Source organism: Anas platyrhynchos, chromosome 5, assembly GCF_047663525.1.
Source record: "Anas platyrhynchos isolate ZD024472 breed Pekin duck chromosome 5, IASCAAS_PekinDuck_T2T, whole genome shotgun sequence".
NCBI classification, from domain to species: domain Eukaryota; kingdom Metazoa; phylum Chordata; class Aves; order Anseriformes; family Anatidae; genus Anas; species Anas platyrhynchos.
The window spans coordinates 23,993,842-24,013,443 of NC_092591.1; the positions used below are offsets into that span (position 1 = coordinate 23,993,842).

The 19,602-nt window shown below is 49.9% G+C and overlaps 3 protein-coding genes across 21 annotated transcripts in view; 1 reads left to right on the forward strand and 2 right to left on the reverse strand.

Moving 5' to 3' along the window:
* Window positions 1-3,658, reverse strand: part of TTLL5 (tubulin tyrosine ligase like 5) — a 125,792-nt gene extending 122,134 nt beyond the window's left edge. For 2 of the 3 annotated variants that reach the window (XM_072038437.1, XM_072038436.1), the window contains exons 1-2: window positions 3,356-3,658; window positions 1,346-1,455 (exon numbers count right to left, since the gene is read on the reverse strand). In XM_072038437.1, the coding sequence (XP_071894538.1) occupies window positions 1,346-1,455; window positions 3,356-3,465 (220 nt within the window). In that variant the 5' untranslated portion in view covers window positions 3,466-3,658. The remainder of the gene's footprint in view (window positions 1-1,345; window positions 1,456-3,355) is intronic. The other variant, XM_038180219.2, reaches the window with a different exon arrangement.
* Window positions 3,659-3,807: 149 nt separating this feature from the next.
* On the forward strand, window positions 3,808-6,087 carry ERG28 (ergosterol biosynthesis 28 homolog). Of its 5 annotated transcripts, XM_072038442.1 has the most exons (6): window positions 3,809-3,998; window positions 4,122-4,212; window positions 4,399-4,446; window positions 5,327-5,445; window positions 5,561-5,659; window positions 5,793-6,087. In XM_072038442.1, exons 1-5 carry the CDS (start codon window positions 3,866-3,868, stop codon window positions 5,638-5,640), a joined length of 471 nt encoding a protein of 156 aa, XP_071894543.1. In that variant the 5' UTR covers window positions 3,809-3,865; the 3' UTR covers window positions 5,641-5,659; window positions 5,793-6,087. The 5 variants fall into 5 exon arrangements, with proteins under 5 accessions (XP_071894545.1, XP_071894543.1, XP_071894542.1 ...); XM_072038441.1 differs by having other exon boundaries at window positions 3,811-3,998; window positions 5,561-6,087; XM_072038444.1 differs by lacking the exons at window positions 4,399-4,446; window positions 5,327-5,445 and having other exon boundaries at window positions 3,808-3,998.
* A 477-nt stretch (window positions 6,088-6,564) lies between these two features.
* Window positions 6,565-19,602, reverse strand: part of FLVCR2 (FLVCR choline and putative heme transporter 2) — a 34,208-nt gene continuing 21,170 nt past the window's right edge. For 12 of the 13 annotated variants that reach the window (XM_027458482.3, XM_038180223.2, XM_072038438.1 and 9 more), the window contains 6 exons: window positions 16,918-17,028; window positions 16,331-16,436; window positions 14,612-14,723; window positions 14,149-14,204; window positions 11,839-11,936; window positions 6,565-7,904 (listed from right to left, as the gene is read on the reverse strand). In XM_027458482.3, coding sequence (XP_027314283.1) covers window positions 7,898-7,904; window positions 11,839-11,936; window positions 14,149-14,204; window positions 14,612-14,723; window positions 16,331-16,436; window positions 16,918-17,028 — 490 coding nt within the window. In that variant the 3' untranslated portion in view covers window positions 6,565-7,897. The remainder of the gene's footprint in view (window positions 7,905-11,838; window positions 11,937-14,148; window positions 14,205-14,611; window positions 14,724-16,330; window positions 16,437-16,917; window positions 17,029-19,602) is intronic. The other variant, XM_027458481.3, reaches the window with a different exon arrangement.

A 19,602-nucleotide genomic window follows, 5' to 3' on the forward strand; every position in this document is an offset into this window, starting at 1 on the left:
AGCTCTACATAGCCTGCTTTATAACATTCCAAATAACAATTTCAGCTCTTCCTTCTTAATTCAAGATGAGTATTCCTAGCTAAAAGCAATCATGCCATATACCCCTCACTGAGGCAATTAGATTGCATGACTACTTTTAGCGTTTTATTTTAGTCTTTCAAGGTCTATGAATTTTTGTTCACATCTCCTTCAACTGTACTGATCTTCCAACAAATAACTGCAAAAATGGTAGGAAATAACATAAATAGGACAAGTAGTAAATGAAAAAATATTACCCAAGTAAAAAGTCATGATTAGGTCTCAGAAAATATGTTCTACCAGTAAAAATAAGTCTAAAGAAAAGAATAAGAAGTATCATCATCTGGGACTGGACAAAAGTCTAAAGGAAATTTAGTTGCACTGTCCAGTAGTAGACACGTTAAATAACAAAAATCCTCTACGGCCTGAGAAAAAGTATAAGAAACACCGCGCTCCAATTAGGGCACAAGTTACAATCACCATCAGCTTCTGCCACCAAGTACATTTGTAACACACATCAAAAGGATCAGGAGTTTTTACACACAAATCACCTTCTCCACCCCTTACCCAAAGGAGCCAAGAGCATTTCTGCTTGGCTAGGACATTAGAAATGAGTGCACCAATTATCTAAGAAAGGGAGAAGCAAGAGAAGAAAGAGGTGTCAGCATCTACACAAGAAAAAGCTGAGTGTATTTTAGTTTTTCCCCAACTCAGCACATCCAGAAAGAGTTCCCAGCCATACACACCCACAAGCACTAACTCTCGCAATCTGGAGTGACTCTTTATAACAACTTTGCCTTATTTAGAAGCTCTCCCTTGTTTGACACTAGACAGGTTTAGTCTGACTGTAGTGCTGTTATAAAAGCAATCATTTTGCTTACAGCCTTACTCACAGTTGTGAGGCTATAGAAGCTGAGATTTGTTTTTAAACCTTACTACTATTAATACCACTGCAGGGCTGGCGGCTCTGTTTCATGATGAAACCCTCTGAAGACTCAAAACTCACTGGAAGGATTGATTTTAAGTTCTCAGCTAAAAATTAGTGCATTTATCTTCTGGTCACAGGTTCTAGCACAGCCTCCAAATATGATTTGTTCCAAATCAAAACGTTCCAGGACCCATCAGAGGGCCAAAGATAAGCACTTGTCACAAACCAAATGTGATACACATTCACCAATTCGACCAAGTGTTTCTGAATGTCTCCAAGCTCAGAGACAAGAGATTGTAGTTTCCTTCCTATCAATTCCTCTCCCCCACAAAGAGAAGGGAACATCTCAGTGTGAGACTTCTGCTTCACACCTTCAAGCTGTCGTCTTGCTGCACCCACCTCCAATTAGGCGGAGGTAGCTGTCGTTGGTCAGAATGGCATCAGCATGAAAGACGAAGATAGGGATCCGCCTGCAGCCACCACCAGTCCACCTGATGCACGGATGATCCCTAAAATAGCAAGGCAGTTAGTGTTAGCAGCTGCTGAGCCTCGCACACACGCAGCAGTTACTGACTGGGAGGACACAGCAGTTCCCTGCGCTTGCCCGTGCTTGCTCACCTAGCCCACGGGCAGGACACGGACACACGCAAGGTACCCTGGTTCTCAGCTAAAAAGGGAACCTTCTAAATCATCCTCTTTGGGGGTCAGTCTTATCATTTTAACTAGGAGCTTCACTTAATTTGTATTGATTTGATTGAGCACAATTTGGGAGAAAATCCGTGAATTTTCACAGCTACATTTCTCTGGATTTACAGCGCATCTGAGAACAAGATCCATAGCTCAGAGTAGGCTGTCACTACTGATATCCACACAACCAGACCTTACAGCACTGGTTTCAGTCCCTAATTTAAGAGATTAAAATCTGTGCATACTGCCGGGTTGTAAACCTGGACTCTAAAGTGAGCAAAAGGGCACTCCTGCAAAGTTTGACAGACTAGAGAAGATTTGGCTCAATGCAATGATTTTATGTGTTCTTCCTTTCTAATTTCTGCCAGGCGCAGGGGAACGTGAGCCCAGAATTCAACAGCGATGCCCCCAGGAAGCCACTCAAAGCTGCTCCAGGTTCCCAGATCTGTCCTGCCCGAAACAACAGCCCTATGTTGTGAACTACCAGCTGCTCAGATAGAGGAATTAAGGACACACACACACAAATAAAATTTGTGATACAAAATCCTAAGATGACAGAAAGCAAGCCTGTCAACCTGCTGAAGCAAATAAAGCTCAGACTGCTTATTACTCCTTGCTCAAGGCAACAAAACTATGAAAAAGTTAACAGAAAACAGAAACCAAAGGGTTGGAGAGGCATATCTGTATCTTTCTACGCCAAAATAAATAAATAAATAAATAAAATGGAAGAGTGGCACAGAGAAAGAAGCAGAGAGAAGCATTTGACAGAGAGAAGCATTTAACATGCAAGATTGTGTGCCAAAAGTTTGGAGACACTACAGAAGACAAAAACACTTCCTATACCTAGCACTAGGAAAGTCCTTTTTAGTGTAACCTTGGTCCTCTTAACCAAGTTACCCCTGACAAATCAGTTCCACAGCACTGCCAGCTGCTTCTGCTGCCTTCAGAAATCAACTGGTGGGGTGTAATGAACTGTTCAGATGGAAAGGACCCAAGAGGATTCCAGAACTTACAGGACAGGCCAGAGCCTTATATAAGTGGGAAATGAGCTGAGGCAACAGAAGGGGAGGTTACGTTAAGCCTGCCCCGAGGATTTGCAGTAAGGCTACCAGGGCTCAGACAATCCTCCAGGTGACCGTCACTCATTCCTAGCCTGACACTTGGCCACTTAACACAGGCAGGCTGTTAGGAAGACGTTGCAGTCAAAGGCAGCTCTTCACCTGGTGCTCCGTAAGGGTCTGGCAAGGCTGAGCCAGCTACTGCTTGGTGTGAAGGGAGGTTTCACTTCACCCTAGAGCCCTAAATCCTGAGCCCTAGCGAGAAGAAAGCAAGCAGAATGCATTAAAGTGAGTGAAATTGATATAAAAAATAGGGATTCTGGCCTGGGGAAGAGGAAGGGAGCAAAAATAAAAGAAGATACCAAGCAAGGATGGAACAGATACACCAGCAACTCACAGGAAATTCAGAAGCTGAGGGGAAACACCAGAGCTGCCATAAGCCAGTTTTAAGCCAGGATACAGAACAGCGTGGGGCACACCTCCCTTCTCTGCGGGGAGCTCAGAACTGCAGCTACACAGCGACAGCGACCAAAAAAAGCCGCCAATTTCCCTCATTTCCCCACGTGCCCCCAAGAAACCTCCCAACCTGCGACCACCACAGAAAAAACACCACAGACAGACGCAGCTTTGGAGCCCGCCCCCCCCGGGCTCCCCCCCACCTCACCTCAGCCCGTCCGCGGCCCCCTCCTCGCCTTCCTCCTCCTCCTCCTCCTCATCCTCCTCAGCGGCGGACGAGCCGCTCTGCTCCGCGTCCCGCGCCGCGGCGCCCGGCATGGCCTCAGGGGGGCTCTCGCGGAGCTCCCGTCACGCGCGGGGAGCCGTTAACGGCCGTTAGTGGCCGTTAGTGGCCGTTAACGGCCGCGGGGGGCCCCAGCCCTGCCGCCTCAGCCGGCCCCGCTGGCGCGGCGCTTCCCCGTTACTACAACAACCGCCGCGCCCCGCCTCACTGCGCAGGCGCCGCCCGCCGCCCGCACTGCGCAGGCGCGGCGGTAGGCACGGCCGGCTGAAGGAAAGGGGCGGGACCGAGCGCGGCGAGAGAGGGAGCTGATTGGTGGGTGGGGCTCTCGCGCCGCGTGGCGCGCGGCCGGCGGCCAATGGGAGCGCGGGAGGGAGGTGGGGTTGGGCCCCGCGGGGAGCGGGAGCTCAGTGCGCCGCCGGTCGGCCTGGCGGCAGGATGAGCAGGTTCCTCTGCGTGCTGCGCAGCTGGCTGCTCATGGTGTCCGTCATCGCGGCCGGGAACACCCTGCAGTGCTTCCGCGACTACAGCTTCGTCTCTGAGAAGCTCTACACCGCCAGCCCCGGCCTCGGTAAGGGCTGAGGGGCTGGGCGCATCGCGGGGCCTGGCAGGGCCGCGGCGCCTCGGGGGGTGTGGGGGCTCCCCTGTGGAGCGTCCCCCGCCCACCTCGGTTCTCTCCCCCCTTCCCTTGCAGTGAACGGGCTGCAGGCCCGGACGTTTGGCGTCTGGACCCTGCTGTCCTCCGTGGTCCGCTGCCTCTGCGCCCTGGACATCCGCAACCAGACGTATGTGGGGGAGGCAGGGCGAATGTGGGGCATGGGGAGCACCACGGGGGGTGGGGGGTGCAAAAAGTGCTTCTGGGGGGCTGGGGGTCTCTCTCTGGAAGGGCTTTGGGAGCAGCGCAGGGTTTGTGCGTTAGCTGATTCTGCCTTCTGCCTGCGTGAGAAGAGCGTGCTCCTTTGTGTTACCAGGTTTTTATGTCATGTGTCTCCGAGCCCCAGCTTGGCAAGCATCTGCAGGTGAGGGTGCTGCTCTGTGGGTGTTAAGCTACCTGGTGATGCTGATCCCGCTGGTACCTTGTTTCCTGTGACAACTCAGATAACAGCTATGGCAGGTTGAGGGAGCCCTTGCTGTGCTCCTAACACTCAGCCTTCTGTCATATATGCTTTTACCTGGGGCCGATGACATGGCCTGAGGCACAGTGTGTAGCCATGGCAGATGTGGCAGGAGGCAGGCTGTGTGTCCCCTGTAGTATCAGGAGTCTTTCTGAGTGGGATTTTCCTGCAGAGTGACCTGGGTCTGTGCTAGGCAGAGCCTGTGCTGGAGGCTGGTGGAACTCAACTACTGTCACTGCCTCCTGCAGCCCCAGGGACTGCCCAGGCTTGTCTGTGGTGGGGAGCTGCAGGGACTCCACTTACCTGTATAAATCTGTGGCTCGGGGGGTACTGGCAATAGCGATAAAGCCCCTTGTTTCTCAGAAGGATTTTGTGTCTTGCAGCTCATGGACCTGCTCCCTTTCTACAGCTGTGGCCCCTAGAGGGTAGCAGAGCACGGGTGGGAAGATGTCTTCCTGGGGGATGCAGCCTGTAGGCAGTCATGTCCTGTTGCCCTGTTCCTCAGTGCATCCAGTTCTCACCTCTTTTTGCATGCACACTTGCTTCTCACTTCACCAGTTCCCTACCTTTGCTCTCCCCCCTCTTCCTTACCTTCAGGCCAGACAGTGACAGTGGCTTTCAGTGCACCAGTGAACATGTTGCCCTGTTCTCCTCCCAGCTGGTGCCAAGTGCCTTCTGCTCCCACAGCGAGGATGGACTGGGCAGCATGCAGGTTTACTGCTTTTCCACTCAGCCATGCCTGTACTATGGGGCGTGTGATAACCTGTTTCCTGCTTTCCAACAGCCTCTACTACATCACACTCTTCACCTTCGTTGTGGCCCTTGCTCACTTCCTCTCAGAGGTCTTCATTTACCACACTGCAGCCTTGACAATGGGAATTATGGCACCCCTCATGGTAGCGAGTGAGTAGAGCTCTGCATCCTTCCCTCCTGCCCCCCAGCCTCCCTGGAGCAGTGCAGGTGAATATCTCATCTGTTCAGCTCTTTCTACGTGACTTAGACTGTATCTCCATCACAGGTTTCTCTATCCTGGGGATGTTGATCGGGCTGCAGTACCTGGAGGTAGAAGCGCAGTCACAAAACAAGAAGAAAAACTGAGACCAAGTGTCTTGTCCAGGTCAGCATTGGCTCCTGTCTTCACTGCCAGATTTTGACTGGAGCTCTGCTGAACTCCCCCAGGACACCAGTCCCACCAGCAGATCGATGTTGGACTCTGTCAATCATTCATTGCTGAGTTTTTTCATGTCCAGGCAACACTTTGACTGACCAGTGCCAACAATCAGGCCCCAGAGGAGTTCACGCCAAAGCTTGCTGGGGGCGTTTGGTGAGTGCCTCCCTGAGGGATGGCAGGGAACGTCTCTGGCATGCCCAGTGCACTAAGGACTGTGCTCCCCATGCACTTGTGGGGAGGAGGTGTAGAGCCACCTGGGATCCACTGACCATGTAGACGGGAAAGAGGGATAATGTGCTGCCCCTGGCACTGCTGTGTGACTTGCATGTGCATGTTCTACAGGGGCTGTTTCTAATAAATGACAGAAAACTGCAGGGCACTGCGTCTGTCTTTTCAGCTATCCAGGAGGGAGTAGAGGATGTACAGCCTTGGAACAGGCAGTTTCTACTCCATGTTGCAGGAAAGATCCTCTCTTTACAGCAAGATGGGAGTTTTTCCTTGACTCCTTCCAACAAAGCTCCAGGTCTGATTGATCTCTCTCCCTGTCACACACAGGTTGTAGTTCTTGCTTCTGCAGCATATAAGTGACAACAAACCCCATGCATCCATGAGCGAGGACTGAGCTATAGCTACAGCAAGCAGGAAAACAGAACAGGTTGCTTAGACCTAGATGAAATAATGCCCGCAACAGATGGGCAGTGCACTGAAGGCAGGATGGAACCAGAAGGAGCTGCCAGCTGGGAAGCCTGTGCAGAAGAAAGGGAAAGAGGAAAAGAACACAACAGTAGCAGCGGGCAAAAAAAGGATTATTCTGCAGTATAGTTCAGGCTATTAAACAAAAACCACCTGGAGACAGTTTCAAGCATTTAATATGAAATTGTCACCTTGCATTATACACTTAGTGTTTTTTAATATAAAATTTACATTTAAAAACCATTTTAGGCCCCAACTATCAAAGAAAGGACTTCTGGTTCAAACACTGCACATTTTCTCTTAAAAAAGTTTTGTTAAAAACCCTATGTTAGAGAAGGCCGTTTTTATCCATTCCATATTTGTGCTTTGTTTTTTGTTATTCCAAAATGGCACGTACATCATTGCATGATCTAAGTTTAAGAACACTTGATGTCTCCCACCAGGGGATGGATGCTGGAAAGGAAGGCAAAGGGATATACGGGTCTCTCTCCCTTTGTGAGTGCAAGATGAGCAGCAGCATACAGAGGGGCAGTGTCTACGAGACACAAATGCTGGTGAGAGGGCTTCAACCCCCACCCTTTCCTCCTGTTCTCTATTATAAGGGGGAAGTTCCCACACTACAGCACCTTTTTTGTTCCCATCATGCCCAAAACAACTCCCCAGGGCAACACAGCCAGCCCTGCCTGGTTGGCTCACTGTAGTACCCCACTGACTTCTCTGTAGTGTCAAAACCTGCAAAAGGCACTTTGTCAGTGAGGAGGAAGATGTGATCCTCACGCTGTTGTCCAACTGTCCTGTTGCTGGCATAGTGTTGAGCTGGGCTCAGGCTGTAGCTTCAACATCTGCCCCAGAACTAGACCTTGCCTCCAACAGGAGATCCATGGGTTCCTCTCAGTTACTCCTACTACATCAGAGCAACTTCAGTGAATTCTAAGGCGGATTATCCTTAGCCTGATACAAAAACTGCTCCTGGCAGCAGCAGCTGCACTGCTTTGCAGTGACTGGTGATGTGCTGAGGGCTCTATCATCACCCGTGCACCATGCAGAAGAGCACAGGCACTCTGAGGAATCCCTCAGAGGGATCACAACTCCCACAGGGTTACTCACAGAGTAAACATAGTCCAGCATCTGCATTCCAGGTCACACCTTCCCTGAGAGAAGAGACCACCTGCAAGGTGCCACCCTCACACGACCAGACTTCTCCAAGCATACGTGGTAGGGGCAGCAGGGGTTTCTCCCAACTTTTCCTCTTAGCACAGTCTCCAGAACAGCAAGATGCAGAGGTACAACCGACAAACGCAATTCCCTTCTCGTTTCACTCTAGGAGCAGTTCTCAGCAGCCCCCCACCAGAATTCAGGAGGATGGTGCAGGTAGCAAAGGTGGGAATGAGGGCAGGGGGGAGCCGAATCCTCTATCTCCCAGCTCTGCCACCCCTCTTTTTTACAGCTTTGATTCCTTGAGGACTACGGGAACAGTGCAGGCTTCTGGCATCACTTTCTGCAAGTCAGACAGAGGAAAAGAATATGGTTAGGATCCCACATGGCCAGACCTAGGCTTCAGAGACCAGCTGGCCAGAGGCTGGCTCATTCACAACTCCCTGTAAGCATGCAGGCATCAGATAATCACAGAACAGTTTGGGCTGGATGGAGCCCTTACAGATCATCCAGTCCAATCCCCCTTGTCACAGACAGGGACATCTTTTCACTAGGTCAGGTTGCCCAAAGCCCCATCCAATCTGACTTACATCCCCAAAGGCGAATCACCACCCTCAGGGAGCTCAACCCAACCTGGCTCCCTCCTCTGCCTCCAGAGGGTTTTAGTGCTCAGACAAGGGACACTGGGACACCAGGGCAGAGCAGCGATCCCACTTCCCTTAAGCTACTTGCTGCAGTCCTCATGATGTCCCTGTGATGTGAGGTTGACCTCAAAGTGGTGAAGCTGCAGGGGCAGTTCTCCGGGCAAGGGAAGAAACTGGGAACTCCTCCTGCATGCCGTGGAGAAGGGCAGTATCCGTGCAAGTGCCACAGAACCTCTATCCTGTGCACCCTCCGAATTTTATAGAAGGAGGCTCAGCACAGCAACTAGCTCCTATCTTCTCTGTCACATCAGAGGCATCAGAGGGCTTCTTCATCTCCCTGACAGGTTTCTGGTACTGCTCACCTTTGAATCTACACATCCCCATCTTACCCCCGTTCAGCACTGGCACCCTCTGCCCACTTTCTTCCCTGACCCCAACTTAGATTTATGGCTGGGATAATTCACAGAGTAATACCAGTAAAGCCTTCTCCAAAGTTCATTACTCATATCCTAAAAAAGCCATAAGAAATAAAACAGAAACCTCTCCAAGTTCTGACAGCTTATAGTGGGACACAACTGTCACTGAGTCAGAGCACAGCACACAGACTGGTAAGGGTAAATGTGGAGTCTCCCAGAGCCTGGACTTTGAGTTAACTCACTGTGGGGCAAAACAGATCTGAGGCAGGAGTCAGAGGTACATGAGAAAGGCTCCGTGCTGTTCAAGAGAAGTCCACGCAGCATGGAAGCAAGAGTTACAGAAGAGTTTCATTTTGAGTAGCCTCTTGCACAAACTGCAGCTGAAAAGGTTGTACAGAGGGCAGCAGCAATATTCCAAAGCAGAGGAGTGAGGTGAGGAGAGCTCCAAAGAAATGCCTGGAGGCAAAAGCAGTGCAGAAAAGCCTCCTACCAGCAGGAGGGGTTGCATGAAGTAGTGCCAGCAGTAGGAATAATGGGAAAGCTGCATTCAGGCTTGGGAAATCCCACTAGAATGAGTCAGAGCAGCATGCTGGCAGCCCTGAACAGGCTCCCCAAGCAGCTCTGGGATCTCTACGCTGCCTACCTGCAGTGGAGCTACAGGAACAGTGGTTTAGGAGATAGCCAGCCTGCAGGACTCCCCCGCCTTGGTAAGGGAAGGCTGCTGCTGCAGGTGGGAGTGCTACAAGAGGACCTGCAGTTGGCCTGCCCATGGCTTGGGGAGAAGAGAGCTTGCTACACAGTAAATACAGGAAGGGAGCATGGAAGTTTAAGCAGCAGGAGATGGCATGCACACTGTGCCTACTATGCAAGATTCCAGCAGGTTTTTGTTTTGTGGGTTTTGTTTGTTTTTACTGAGCTAGAACATGCTACAGCTTGCAAGGTATAGAGGTAGAATGCCTTCCCTGAGGCCCTAACCAGCCTCTAAATCACACTGTCCTTGAGATGAAAAGGAAACACACACGGGTATTCCACTGAGATTCATCACATGCATCTTTGCAACTAAAGAACCATCAATACAAGGTGCTTAGCCCTGAGCAAGTCTTGACCTATGCTATACGTGGCTGGAGGACACAGCAGAACTTCAGTCCTGTTTCAAACAAGTCTCTTCCTGTGGCTGTACCTCCAGAATGACCTGTGACCTCAAAACCATCTATACACATCAGTGCTCAGCTCTGCTGCTAGAGTAACACTCCAGATTACTTTTTTTAAATTTTATTACTATTCAAAAACTGGAAAAGAGTCAGAAAGCACTCTACTCCATGCTTTCTACTACCAAGAACAAGATCTTGACACACAAACAGAGTTAAGTTTATCTTCCCCTATATGAAACCACTACAAAGTGCCCTGAACACACCTTAATCAAATTTGCTATTTTCAACGAGATCTAGCAAAGTCCAGTGTATAGAAATAAAAGACAATCCTGCCTTTCTCTATAGGATGAGCAGAGGCTGTACACAGCATATACAGGACTCTGATATGTATCCCGAATCAACTGACAGCACTATGAAGCCTTAAGGCAGAATGTTGGAGTGACTTCAGATACACCTACAACAAAGGTAGTCCCTTTTTGAGCTCGTCATCATGCAAAAAGGGCATTTGATCCAAGTGACCTGAGATAAAGAAAGCTGACCCTGCTAACGCTCTGGGAACTGACAGAAACAGGAGGTTAGCTGCAACCACATTACAGCTTTTTTAATAGAGGACAAGGTGTTCACAGTGCCATTAGGCTAATTTAGATCCACTGCAAGTTCTATTAATTGCTTGTGAACACAAGGCAGGTCCTGCAGAAAGAAGGGAAAAACATCCTTGCAGTGTGGATGCAGTCACCAAAAGCTCTGACAGGTGGCTGCTTAGAGGCTGTGATCCCTGGGCAGAGAGTCAAGGCTGAAAAATGCTCGCTCTCTTCACTGAAGCTATGGCATGACACACTCCTCCCTGCAAAATGAACAGTTCAGCCAGATTCTCGTCTTTCCCTTTCATCACCAGGACACACTGCTAGGTGGAGATCTCTCTGTGTAAGAATTAACTTCTATATTTTTTCCCCTTGTGTCTTAACACCCTGGAAAACCAGGCTGTCTTGCAGTCTCATCCTGCACCAAAGCTGAACATCCAGTTTAAAGTTGTGACAGTTCTCCACCAGATCATTTCTCCACCAGGAAGACTCAAACCAACTAGGCCAATACTCAGGAGGTGGGAAGGATGGGTCCTGCACAGCTCCACAACTCTGCATCCTCTGCAAGCTCAAATCCAACTCTGGAAGCCTGTCCTCTCCTTGCAACAGCCACACTGCAGCATGCCTGAGCCTCACAATGTCTGTTTTGCAGTGGGGATATCAGCAGTAACACCGGCAGCTGTACCAGCGTAGGGCTGATAGCAGTGAAGGCAGTGACATAAGCTTCAGCCACCAAAAAAATTGCCAGTACACCACCACAGGCTCGCCCAGCTCACACACTCTCCAACACTCTGCTGTTATCTGTTAGCCCTGTTGGCTGTGGCCACGAAGTGATAGACGCATTTAATGAAAAGCAAAGGGCAGTAAGGTTAACCTGACAGGGCTGCCAGCCAGCACAAAGCAGAGCACAGTGAGTAATAAAGCACTGCACCCGAAGCAACAGCTGAGGAAATGCCAAGTGCAGCTGAGATTCACAGATCACCAAGCACAGAGCTTTACAATTTTCAGAGATTCATATACTAAAAGGCACCAACCCAATGACTTCCTTAGAAAACATTTTGTTGTCTTTTTTTTTTTTTTTAAATAAACTTCATGTAGTTGGCCACACACCCTGCTTGTGATGAGAGCCAACTCTTCTACAGAGCTTCTGGTATCACTTCCAGCCAAGAATCTGGGCAATAAAAGTATCAGAGGAAGGCCTACAAATACCTGCACTTCCTCTCCTCAGTAACTTATTGACACTTCAGTTTTTCATGTGCTCCAATGCCCAGCTCTGCTTTGCTGCACCTCTTCAAATGCCCCCATCTGATGCAAGTCTGGTGGGATCATTCAGGAAAGCTGAATTACCTTTCCTCTCAAACCTGCCCCCAGGAAGGCCAGCACTCAGCACTCTGTGGCTATTGCTGCTGACCCACTCGTGTCATTGGCTTGGTGCCTGTGCCACCCGTGAATGTTCAGACAGGCAGATTAGCGTGATTCTCCTACCTTTGTGTGTGAGCTAGTGAACAGGAATGGGAATTGATGGGGTTAGGGTTACAAGCTACAAGTCCATAATCCGTGATCTGACTGCTGCCCTGGAGTCTCTGTAACAACAGCCACAAGTCAGATCCCAGAAAAGAGGGAAGCGAGTAGGGAAGGAAATGAGGGGAGGGAAAAATCAAAGTAAGAGGGACAGGCAAAGAAAGAAACCCGTAAAAATCACCCAAGCATGTGTAGGGCAGGCATGCCAGGTAGCAAAGCTCCAGTACATGACCCCATCAGAGCTCTCCACAAAGGCAGCACACGGTGCCTAAGCCCAGCTGACTGAGGCACCCACGTTAATGCAGAACACCAGGGTCAGCCCTGTTTCAGGAGGTCAAGCACCCGGGGTTCTTTGTTAAACCTGAGAAATAACCAGGTGAGCTCAGCGATTCGGAAGCCACGTTTGGGGATGAGGAGTTGGGGGGGGCATCCATGACGACTTCCACAGAGCATGACTCCTTGGGGAGAAGAAGCTGCCAAGGAAGTTTTTGACTAACGGAGACCTATTACCTCACACACGTCCCTCTGGTTCTTACTGCAGTCAGTTCTGGAAGCCTTTAGGATTATACAAGTGACGCCTATGCTACCTTTTTCTCTGGTCTCAACACCCCCTCTCCAGCAGCAAGATCTTACAACTGTATTTTAGATTTTTAAAAAGAAGTGGTAAAAGCATACAATTCATCTGGTGAGAGAAGCGTCTGACAAAGGTAAAGGACCTTATTACTGCTAGGCATTACATGCACTGCTAAAGGACCTTGATATCTCACGGATTTCCACAAACATGCTTTGAATTAACAGGCAGTGTCACCAGCACTTCTCCCCATGGCCCTTGTTACCACAGGGCTTGTACAGAATGATTTAGCCTTAAAATTTATCTCCTGCTTCATCACTCTAATCGAGGGACACAGGCAGTTTGGTGTGCATCAAAACAGACTGCTCTTTACCCCAGCTCAGCTTAGCTAAGTGTCTTCCAGTTAACTCCACTCGTGCCAGGACTCCAGGAGAGCAGTAGTCTTCTAGCTCAGACCTGTAGGCCATGAGGCTCACCACTACTGAAATCAGCCCAAGCTGTCAGCCTCGGAGAAGAAAAATAGCAGGAATTCTTAAGTTATGGCAATGGGAGGGACTCCTTTACCCAAACTAGATCAACCACGCAGCTTTTTGTTTTGTCTACTCTAGAACTTTATGTGCAACCACCACCCAAGGCAGCATCAGCTCCCTCTACTTATCCTACCCTCTGTATATTTGCTCAGATAGCTTTGTAAAAATAAAACAAATTAAATTTAAAAGCATGTATTTTGTAATTGAAAATCCACCTTCCTGAGCAGCCAGTTGCAGCAGGGCTGCTTCTTGCACCTTCTGGTCTCTCCCCAGATTAGATTGGCTAGATTATCTGAAGGAAGGCAGCACTGTCGTCTGAAAAGGGCTGACTTGAGCAAGCAGGGAACAGAGCTTATGCACTTTGGTAGTCATGGTCATTGATGGCTTCACGAACATGGAGTGGATGGCTCTGCTAATGCCCTAGAAGAGGAGCCCAGAGCAGTAAGAAGTGCCCCAAGAAGCCACCCGTCCCCTCTCTTTCCCTATAGGGAGAATTTGAGAATATCCACTGCAGTTCATTCACTAGAGGTCCTCTCCCACATGCAAACAGCTGCATTTATGGCACAGCACGCCACAGGTACCCTGAATTCTAGTGCTCACACATGAACTAGCAGCCCTATCTATAGAACTGCACGAAGTGGGAGGAGGCAGGCTGCTCAAGCCCCAATTTGGGCTTTGCTACTCAGTTTCCTTGTGTCCCAAGCAACGAACTCCACTTTGTAGCTGAGGATAGGAAATGACAGGAACAATCTGCCCCTCTAAGGAGCTGGAAGAATGGTCACCCAGCTCTAAACAATGCGAAAGCACTGGAGGGCTCGGTGCATTATTAAAGAGAGGCCAGCACAGCACTGCCCCACATCTCTCCTAGCCACTACCAACATGTGTGAAGCCCTGCAAATTCCCACAGGACCGGAGCCTACAGAGACTGCATGACATTAAAGCAAGCAAATATGGGCCCCCAGCAGCTGGCAGAGCTGGGATTACAGCCACCTGTCTGAAAATGCCAGCAAGGAGCTTCCCTATAGGCTGGGCAAGTGGTGGGATAAGAAAAGAGAAGCACAGCTACAGCTGTACCTCAGAAAGGGACAGCCCCATTCCTAGAAGGGAGGGAGGTTGGGGGTTGTCCTGAGCTAACAGCAGGTGTGCAACAGGGATTGAAGGGGATTTACTCACTGTACGTTCACTTTCCACATTGGCCTGCTGTCTTCGGAGATCAGCCTTAATGAATGCTGGGACAGAGAGAGGAAGAGAAATGTAAAGGCAGTTCAGTTGCCACACAGACCCCAAATCAATATCCCCAGGATTCTAAGGGGCAGCAGAGGCCTCAGAGGAGAATGCATAATGAGAAGCAATTGAAACCACTCTCCCAGAGGAGGAAGACAATTCTGAAGCAGGCACAGACTCCTTACTGCAACATGCAGAAGGCACATCTTGGAGACCCCAGCCAGCAGCCAGGGCAAGAAGCCTCAGATCTTTTTTGTAGGCCAGATGCTTGAAAAAGCACAACAGCATTGCTATGGGGCTGCCACGTGGGTCCTGTCCTTTCCTGAAGGCACCACTACACACGCAAGCCCTTCAGTTCACATGCCAGGCTCAAGGGGAAGAGTCACAGCAGAACACTGAGAAATTTAATTACCTGTCATAATGGTCCCCAGGAGCAGGAAGGAACAAAGAAAGAGGTTTCCTGCCTTCGTCCCATAGCGATCCATGATCTGCCCTTGGCTGATGGTGAAGGCAATACCAAAGATCTACAAGGAAAGGCAGGGTCAAGCTGTACAGTTATCATAAAGCAGCCTGAACAGCTTCCCAGCTTCATCCTGTGGTTTCCCATAGGATCCTACTGGACAAAACGTCCACCATACAGCTAAATAAAAACATCATACGATGGGTGAGCAATTGGCTAATGGGCAGGGCCCAAAGGGTTATGGTAAATGGGGCTGCGTCAGGCTGGCGGGCGGTCACCAGTGGAGTCCCTCAAGGCTCCATTTTAGGGCTGGTACTTTTCAATATTTTTATAAACGATCTCGATGTAGGAATAGAAGGCATTTTGAGCAAGTTTGCTGATGACACCAAACTTGGAGGAGTTGTGGACTCGCATGAGGGTGGAAAGGCCTTGCAGAGGGATCTGGATAGGTTGGAGAGCTGGGCGATCACCAACCGCATGAAGTTCAATAAGAGCAAGTACCGGGTCCTGCACCTGGGACGGGGAAACCCTGGCTGCACGTACAGACTGGGTGATGAGATGCTGGAGAGCAGCCTAGAAGAGAGGGATCTGGGGGTCGTGGTAGACAGCAAGTTGAATATGAGCCGGCAGTGTGCCCTGGCAGCCAGGAGGGCCAACCGTGTCCTGGGGTGCATCAAGCACGGCATTGCTAGTAGGTCGAGGGAGGTGATTGTCCTGCTCTACTCTGCGCTGGTGAGGCCTCCCCTCGAGTACTGTGTGCAGTTCTGGGCACCACAGTATAAAAAGGACATGAAACTGTTGGAGAGTGTCCAGAGGAGGGCTACGAAGATGGTGAAAGGCCTGGAGGGGAAGACGTACGAGGAACGGCTGAGGGCACTGGGCCTGTTCAGCCTGGAGAAGAGGAGGCTGAGGGGAGACCTCATCGCAGTCTACAACTTCCTCGTAAGGGGGTGTCGAGAGGCAGGAGACCTTTTCTCCATTAACATCAGCGACAGGACCCGCGGGAACGGGGTTAAGCTGAGGCAGGGGAAATTTAGGCTTGACATCAGGAGGGGGTTCTTCACAGAGAGGGTGGTTGCACACTGGAACAGGCTCCCCAGGGAAGTGGTCACTGCACCGAGCCTGTCTGAATTTAAGAAGAGATTGGACTGTGCGCTTAGTCACATGGTCTGAACTTTTGGGTAGACCTGTGCGGTGTCAAGAGTTGGACTTGATGATCCTTAAGGGTCCCTTCCAACTCAGGATATTCTATGATTCTATGATCTCAGTATCTGAGCATAGGCCGACAGCTTGTCTGACCTCTACCTAGGCTAAATTTTAGTTATAAACACATCCAGGGGCACCTCCTCACAGCTAAGAGAAAGACAGGTGACCCTTAATGCTGGAATCCCATCTCTCACTGGAGAGGAGGCAGGTCCTGGGCTGTTAGCAGCGATGTTGGAAAAGGCAAGGATGACTGGTATCCTGATGGACATTCTCCTCAGCAGAAACAGAACAGAGAAATGCCACAAGGACTGTCATTGAAAAGCCACATCCTGATGCGCTTGGATTCATGGTTCAAGACAATAATCATGGACAAGAAACGGAGGTGAGAGATGGGAACAACAGTTTGATATATCTGGTTTTAAAGAGGGAAGAAAAGGAAAAAAAAAAAAACCACAGAACACCTACCTGTGCTGAGACATTAAGGAGCCCTGATGATGTTCCCTCTGATTCTGGGTATGTCAACTCTGCAGCAAACTCGAAGCCCAGGGGAAGGTACCCTGTCATGAAAAATCTGAAAAAGAACACACGGAAAAGGTGGCTCAGTAACTGCTAGGAAGAAGACCAAAGAGGCACAATGCAGCCCAAATGCCTGTTGGGATGCTTGACTGACTGCACGGGATGTTTTCCCTATTATTGCCATAGCCCATAGAACTGAGTCCCTCTTCATGGCATAGGTCCCCCCTCCTACCCACAAATACTTTTGCCCACAGCCTTGGGGCACAGCATCATCTACAGCACCCACGTCCCATTCACTTCCCAAACACTTTGCCTTGATTACCTGGGACAGTTAAGGCAGCTGCAGCTAAGCAGGCTGTGCTAATGTCCCTGAGTAACAAAACATGAGTGTGATGGGAAGCACAGATCTTTTTGTCCTTATCCCATGGGGGAGCACGCTATGGTTCTTCCCAACCCCTCCAGGATCGTGACTCCTGCCTCCCTGCCATATCCTATTAGCTTACACGCAGAGGAAAGCAGCCTGCACATGAACTTACCCCAGCACACCTGCAGTCACAAAGACCACCCAGAGGTGGCCTAGACTCAGAGTGAAAGTGTAGACTATCATTCCCACCAGAGACATGATATAGACCACTAGCGTTGTCTGCCTGCAAGGAAAAGCACGGTCAGGGTTTCATTTAATCAAATCCTACTATTCTTTTCACCCACAGATCTTGATATAGTTTGCAGCACACGGTAACAAAAAAAAAAGTTGCACAGCTTTCTCACATCCTTACCACAGACAGAGGAACTGGACTGCTACAGAGCTCAGCATGGTCTGCACAGACAGCAGGAGAAGCAAAAACAGGACCTAGGAGTTCTCATATCCCAACCTCACAGAGGGTTAGCTCTGCGTGGGGTCCAGGCATCACACCTATGAAGAAGCACCTATGAGGCAGCCAAGAAGCTCAGGTCCCCAGTCTGACAGGGGACAGCAGCCTGGTCAAAAGAGGGCTGACTGCAAGGCTCAAGGCAAGAATTACAGCTCACTGTGCTGTGCAGACCAAGTCCAAAGCAGGTGGGGCTTCCATAAGCAGGAGTCTCCAAGCCATGCAGGATTCAGTGCTAAAATACATGCTCAGCAGCATTGGCCTCCAAGAAGCACCTACAAAGCTTAATCTCTGCTAGCAGGGACAGTTGGGACACCTGGATAATATTTTACACCCACCCCAACTAGTTTTGGTCTCAGTGCAGAGGTCTCAGGTTAGTCCTATGAAATCTCACCCAATTTCCAAGCCTCGTGGCTCAGGCACTGTGTGCAGTTTGTAACTGATTCACACTCTTGACGGTTGCCCACATTTGCACTTCGTTCTTCATCTCCAGGCAAAGAGGATGAATGAGTTAGTGACCAGATGTGGTCAGGACCTTGTTTCACATTGATGCTGTGTCATTAGTCAAGCTGCAAGAAGGAAGTTCCCAGAACACACGATCCCTCACTAAGAACTAGAGGAGGCTGCCTCAGAGAAGCAAGCAGCTCTTGCAGGTTAAAGCACATGGTGCTTTCCACTGGAGTTGCAGAATTACAGGGAAAAAAAACAAACAGAGGAAGCTTTTCCATCTTGTCATGGATACTGCACCTACCACACGTTAGCTGGCTGAAGGAGACAACAAGCTTTCCTTGTTAACCTGTTTCCCCCGCTCATTAGGCTTCAGCAGTACAAAAGGAACTGACAAATACTTAAGGAAGGAACCAGACCCCAGGCTTGCATACTGTGGAAGTCACGCACCAGGAAGGACCCTGAATCTCTGCACTGAGCAGGTCCCTGCCTGCCACAGTCCCTAACTGGGACTTCAGCACCCTAACTGGGACTTGAGCAGACAGCCCCAATGCACCTCTTGCTGCAGGGAAGGGCCCCAAGCACCCAGGCAGACTTCTGCTAAATCGGACTTCAACAAGGCCACGCTCCCCTGAGTATAGCACTGATGACAAAAAAGGAGACTTCAGTGCTCGGCAGTCTACACAAGGCCCAGATTTTTGCATACGAGCAAAGGGCTTCACTGAGGCATAAGTAGATGGGGCACAGGGAATCAAAGGAATCCCCAGGGAAAGATAACATGGTGCTTGCTCAGGAAGTGGTCTTGTCACCACATTTGCTGGGCAGAGGACAAGGAAAATGCTCTGTGACCCTAGGGGCACCAGGGCATGGCAAATGCCTTGTTTTCCTTGATAAGCCTCTTATCACAGCCATAAATATCTCATGGGAGAGAGAAAAACGTGAAGAAGAAACAGACTCATGGAGGACATTTGCAAAGCATCCTGGTATTTGTAGCAATCTGTGCCCGTGGTGGCCCTACAGGGACTGAAAATCATCCTTGGCTGGGACAGGTACAGCCAGCCTCCCCCGAGAGGCTGCCCACTGAAGTGAGTGCACGGTGGAAGTTACACGCCCTGCTACATCACCTTAGGACAACCAGGATTAACCTCTCTCCGTGCCACAGGGGGTGAGAAGGAAGCTCAGGGCACCAACATGCAGCACCAGCTGGTTTTGCATTTCTGTGGCAAAGGGAAATCCATGAAGGAGCTGACACGCTGATCGCTTGGGTGGATCTATGCTGTCCTGACACTTACCTGCCCCGCAGCCACATTCCCCAGCCTTTTTAAGAGGTGGACTAGAGAGCTTGTACAAGGGACTGAGAGAAAAGAGAGATGCTGGGGAGGAAAGGCAACCAGGGTCAGAGCTAGCAGGACACAGGACTGAAATGGAGAGCACCACCTCTGCTGTTCAGCCAACTCCAGAGGAAGCTCTCGAGCAAGGAATAACCACAGCCCAGCTCAGCTGTGTCTCATGAGGTCACACGGACAAGGAAAGCCAAAGGAGCAGAACCAGATTCACAAGGGATCTGAGCTGCAGGAACACCGGAGGCTGTTTGAACAAGGGGCAGGCGGGCTCACAGCTCGCTGTACAGCTTTAGCTGCTCACTGGGATGTTCTGTGCAGCTCCAGTGCTCTCTGCTGCATGGGCTGGGATGACAGACAGCCTCTGCAGGTTTTACCATGGGGACAGGACATATTCCAGGCTGTACAAGACCCTAAGTAAAGGCTTTGTTGCCATACTCAGAAGGATCTCACTGTTGAAGACACTGAGGCATCAGATTCTGGAAATGGGAAGAATTGGAGAGTACTGGCTTGAGTTTTTTTTGCTGTTCTTTTTTTTTGTTTGTTTGTTTACCACCTCCTTCAG

Excerpts from the sequence above, each read along its gene's own strand:
- ERG28 (XM_072038442.1), top strand. The coding sequence starts at position 3,866 with ATGAGCAGGTTCCTCTGCGTGCTGCGCAGCTGGCTGCTCATGGTGTCC. Across the intron at positions 4,213-4,398 it reads CTGGACATCCGCAACCAGAC|GTTTTTATGTCATGTGTCTC; the intron begins GTATGTGGGGGA and ends TTGTGTTACCAG. Across the intron at positions 4,447-5,326 it reads AGCTTGGCAAGCATCTGCAG|CCTCTACTACATCACACTCT; the intron begins GTGAGGGTGCTG and ends GCTTTCCAACAG.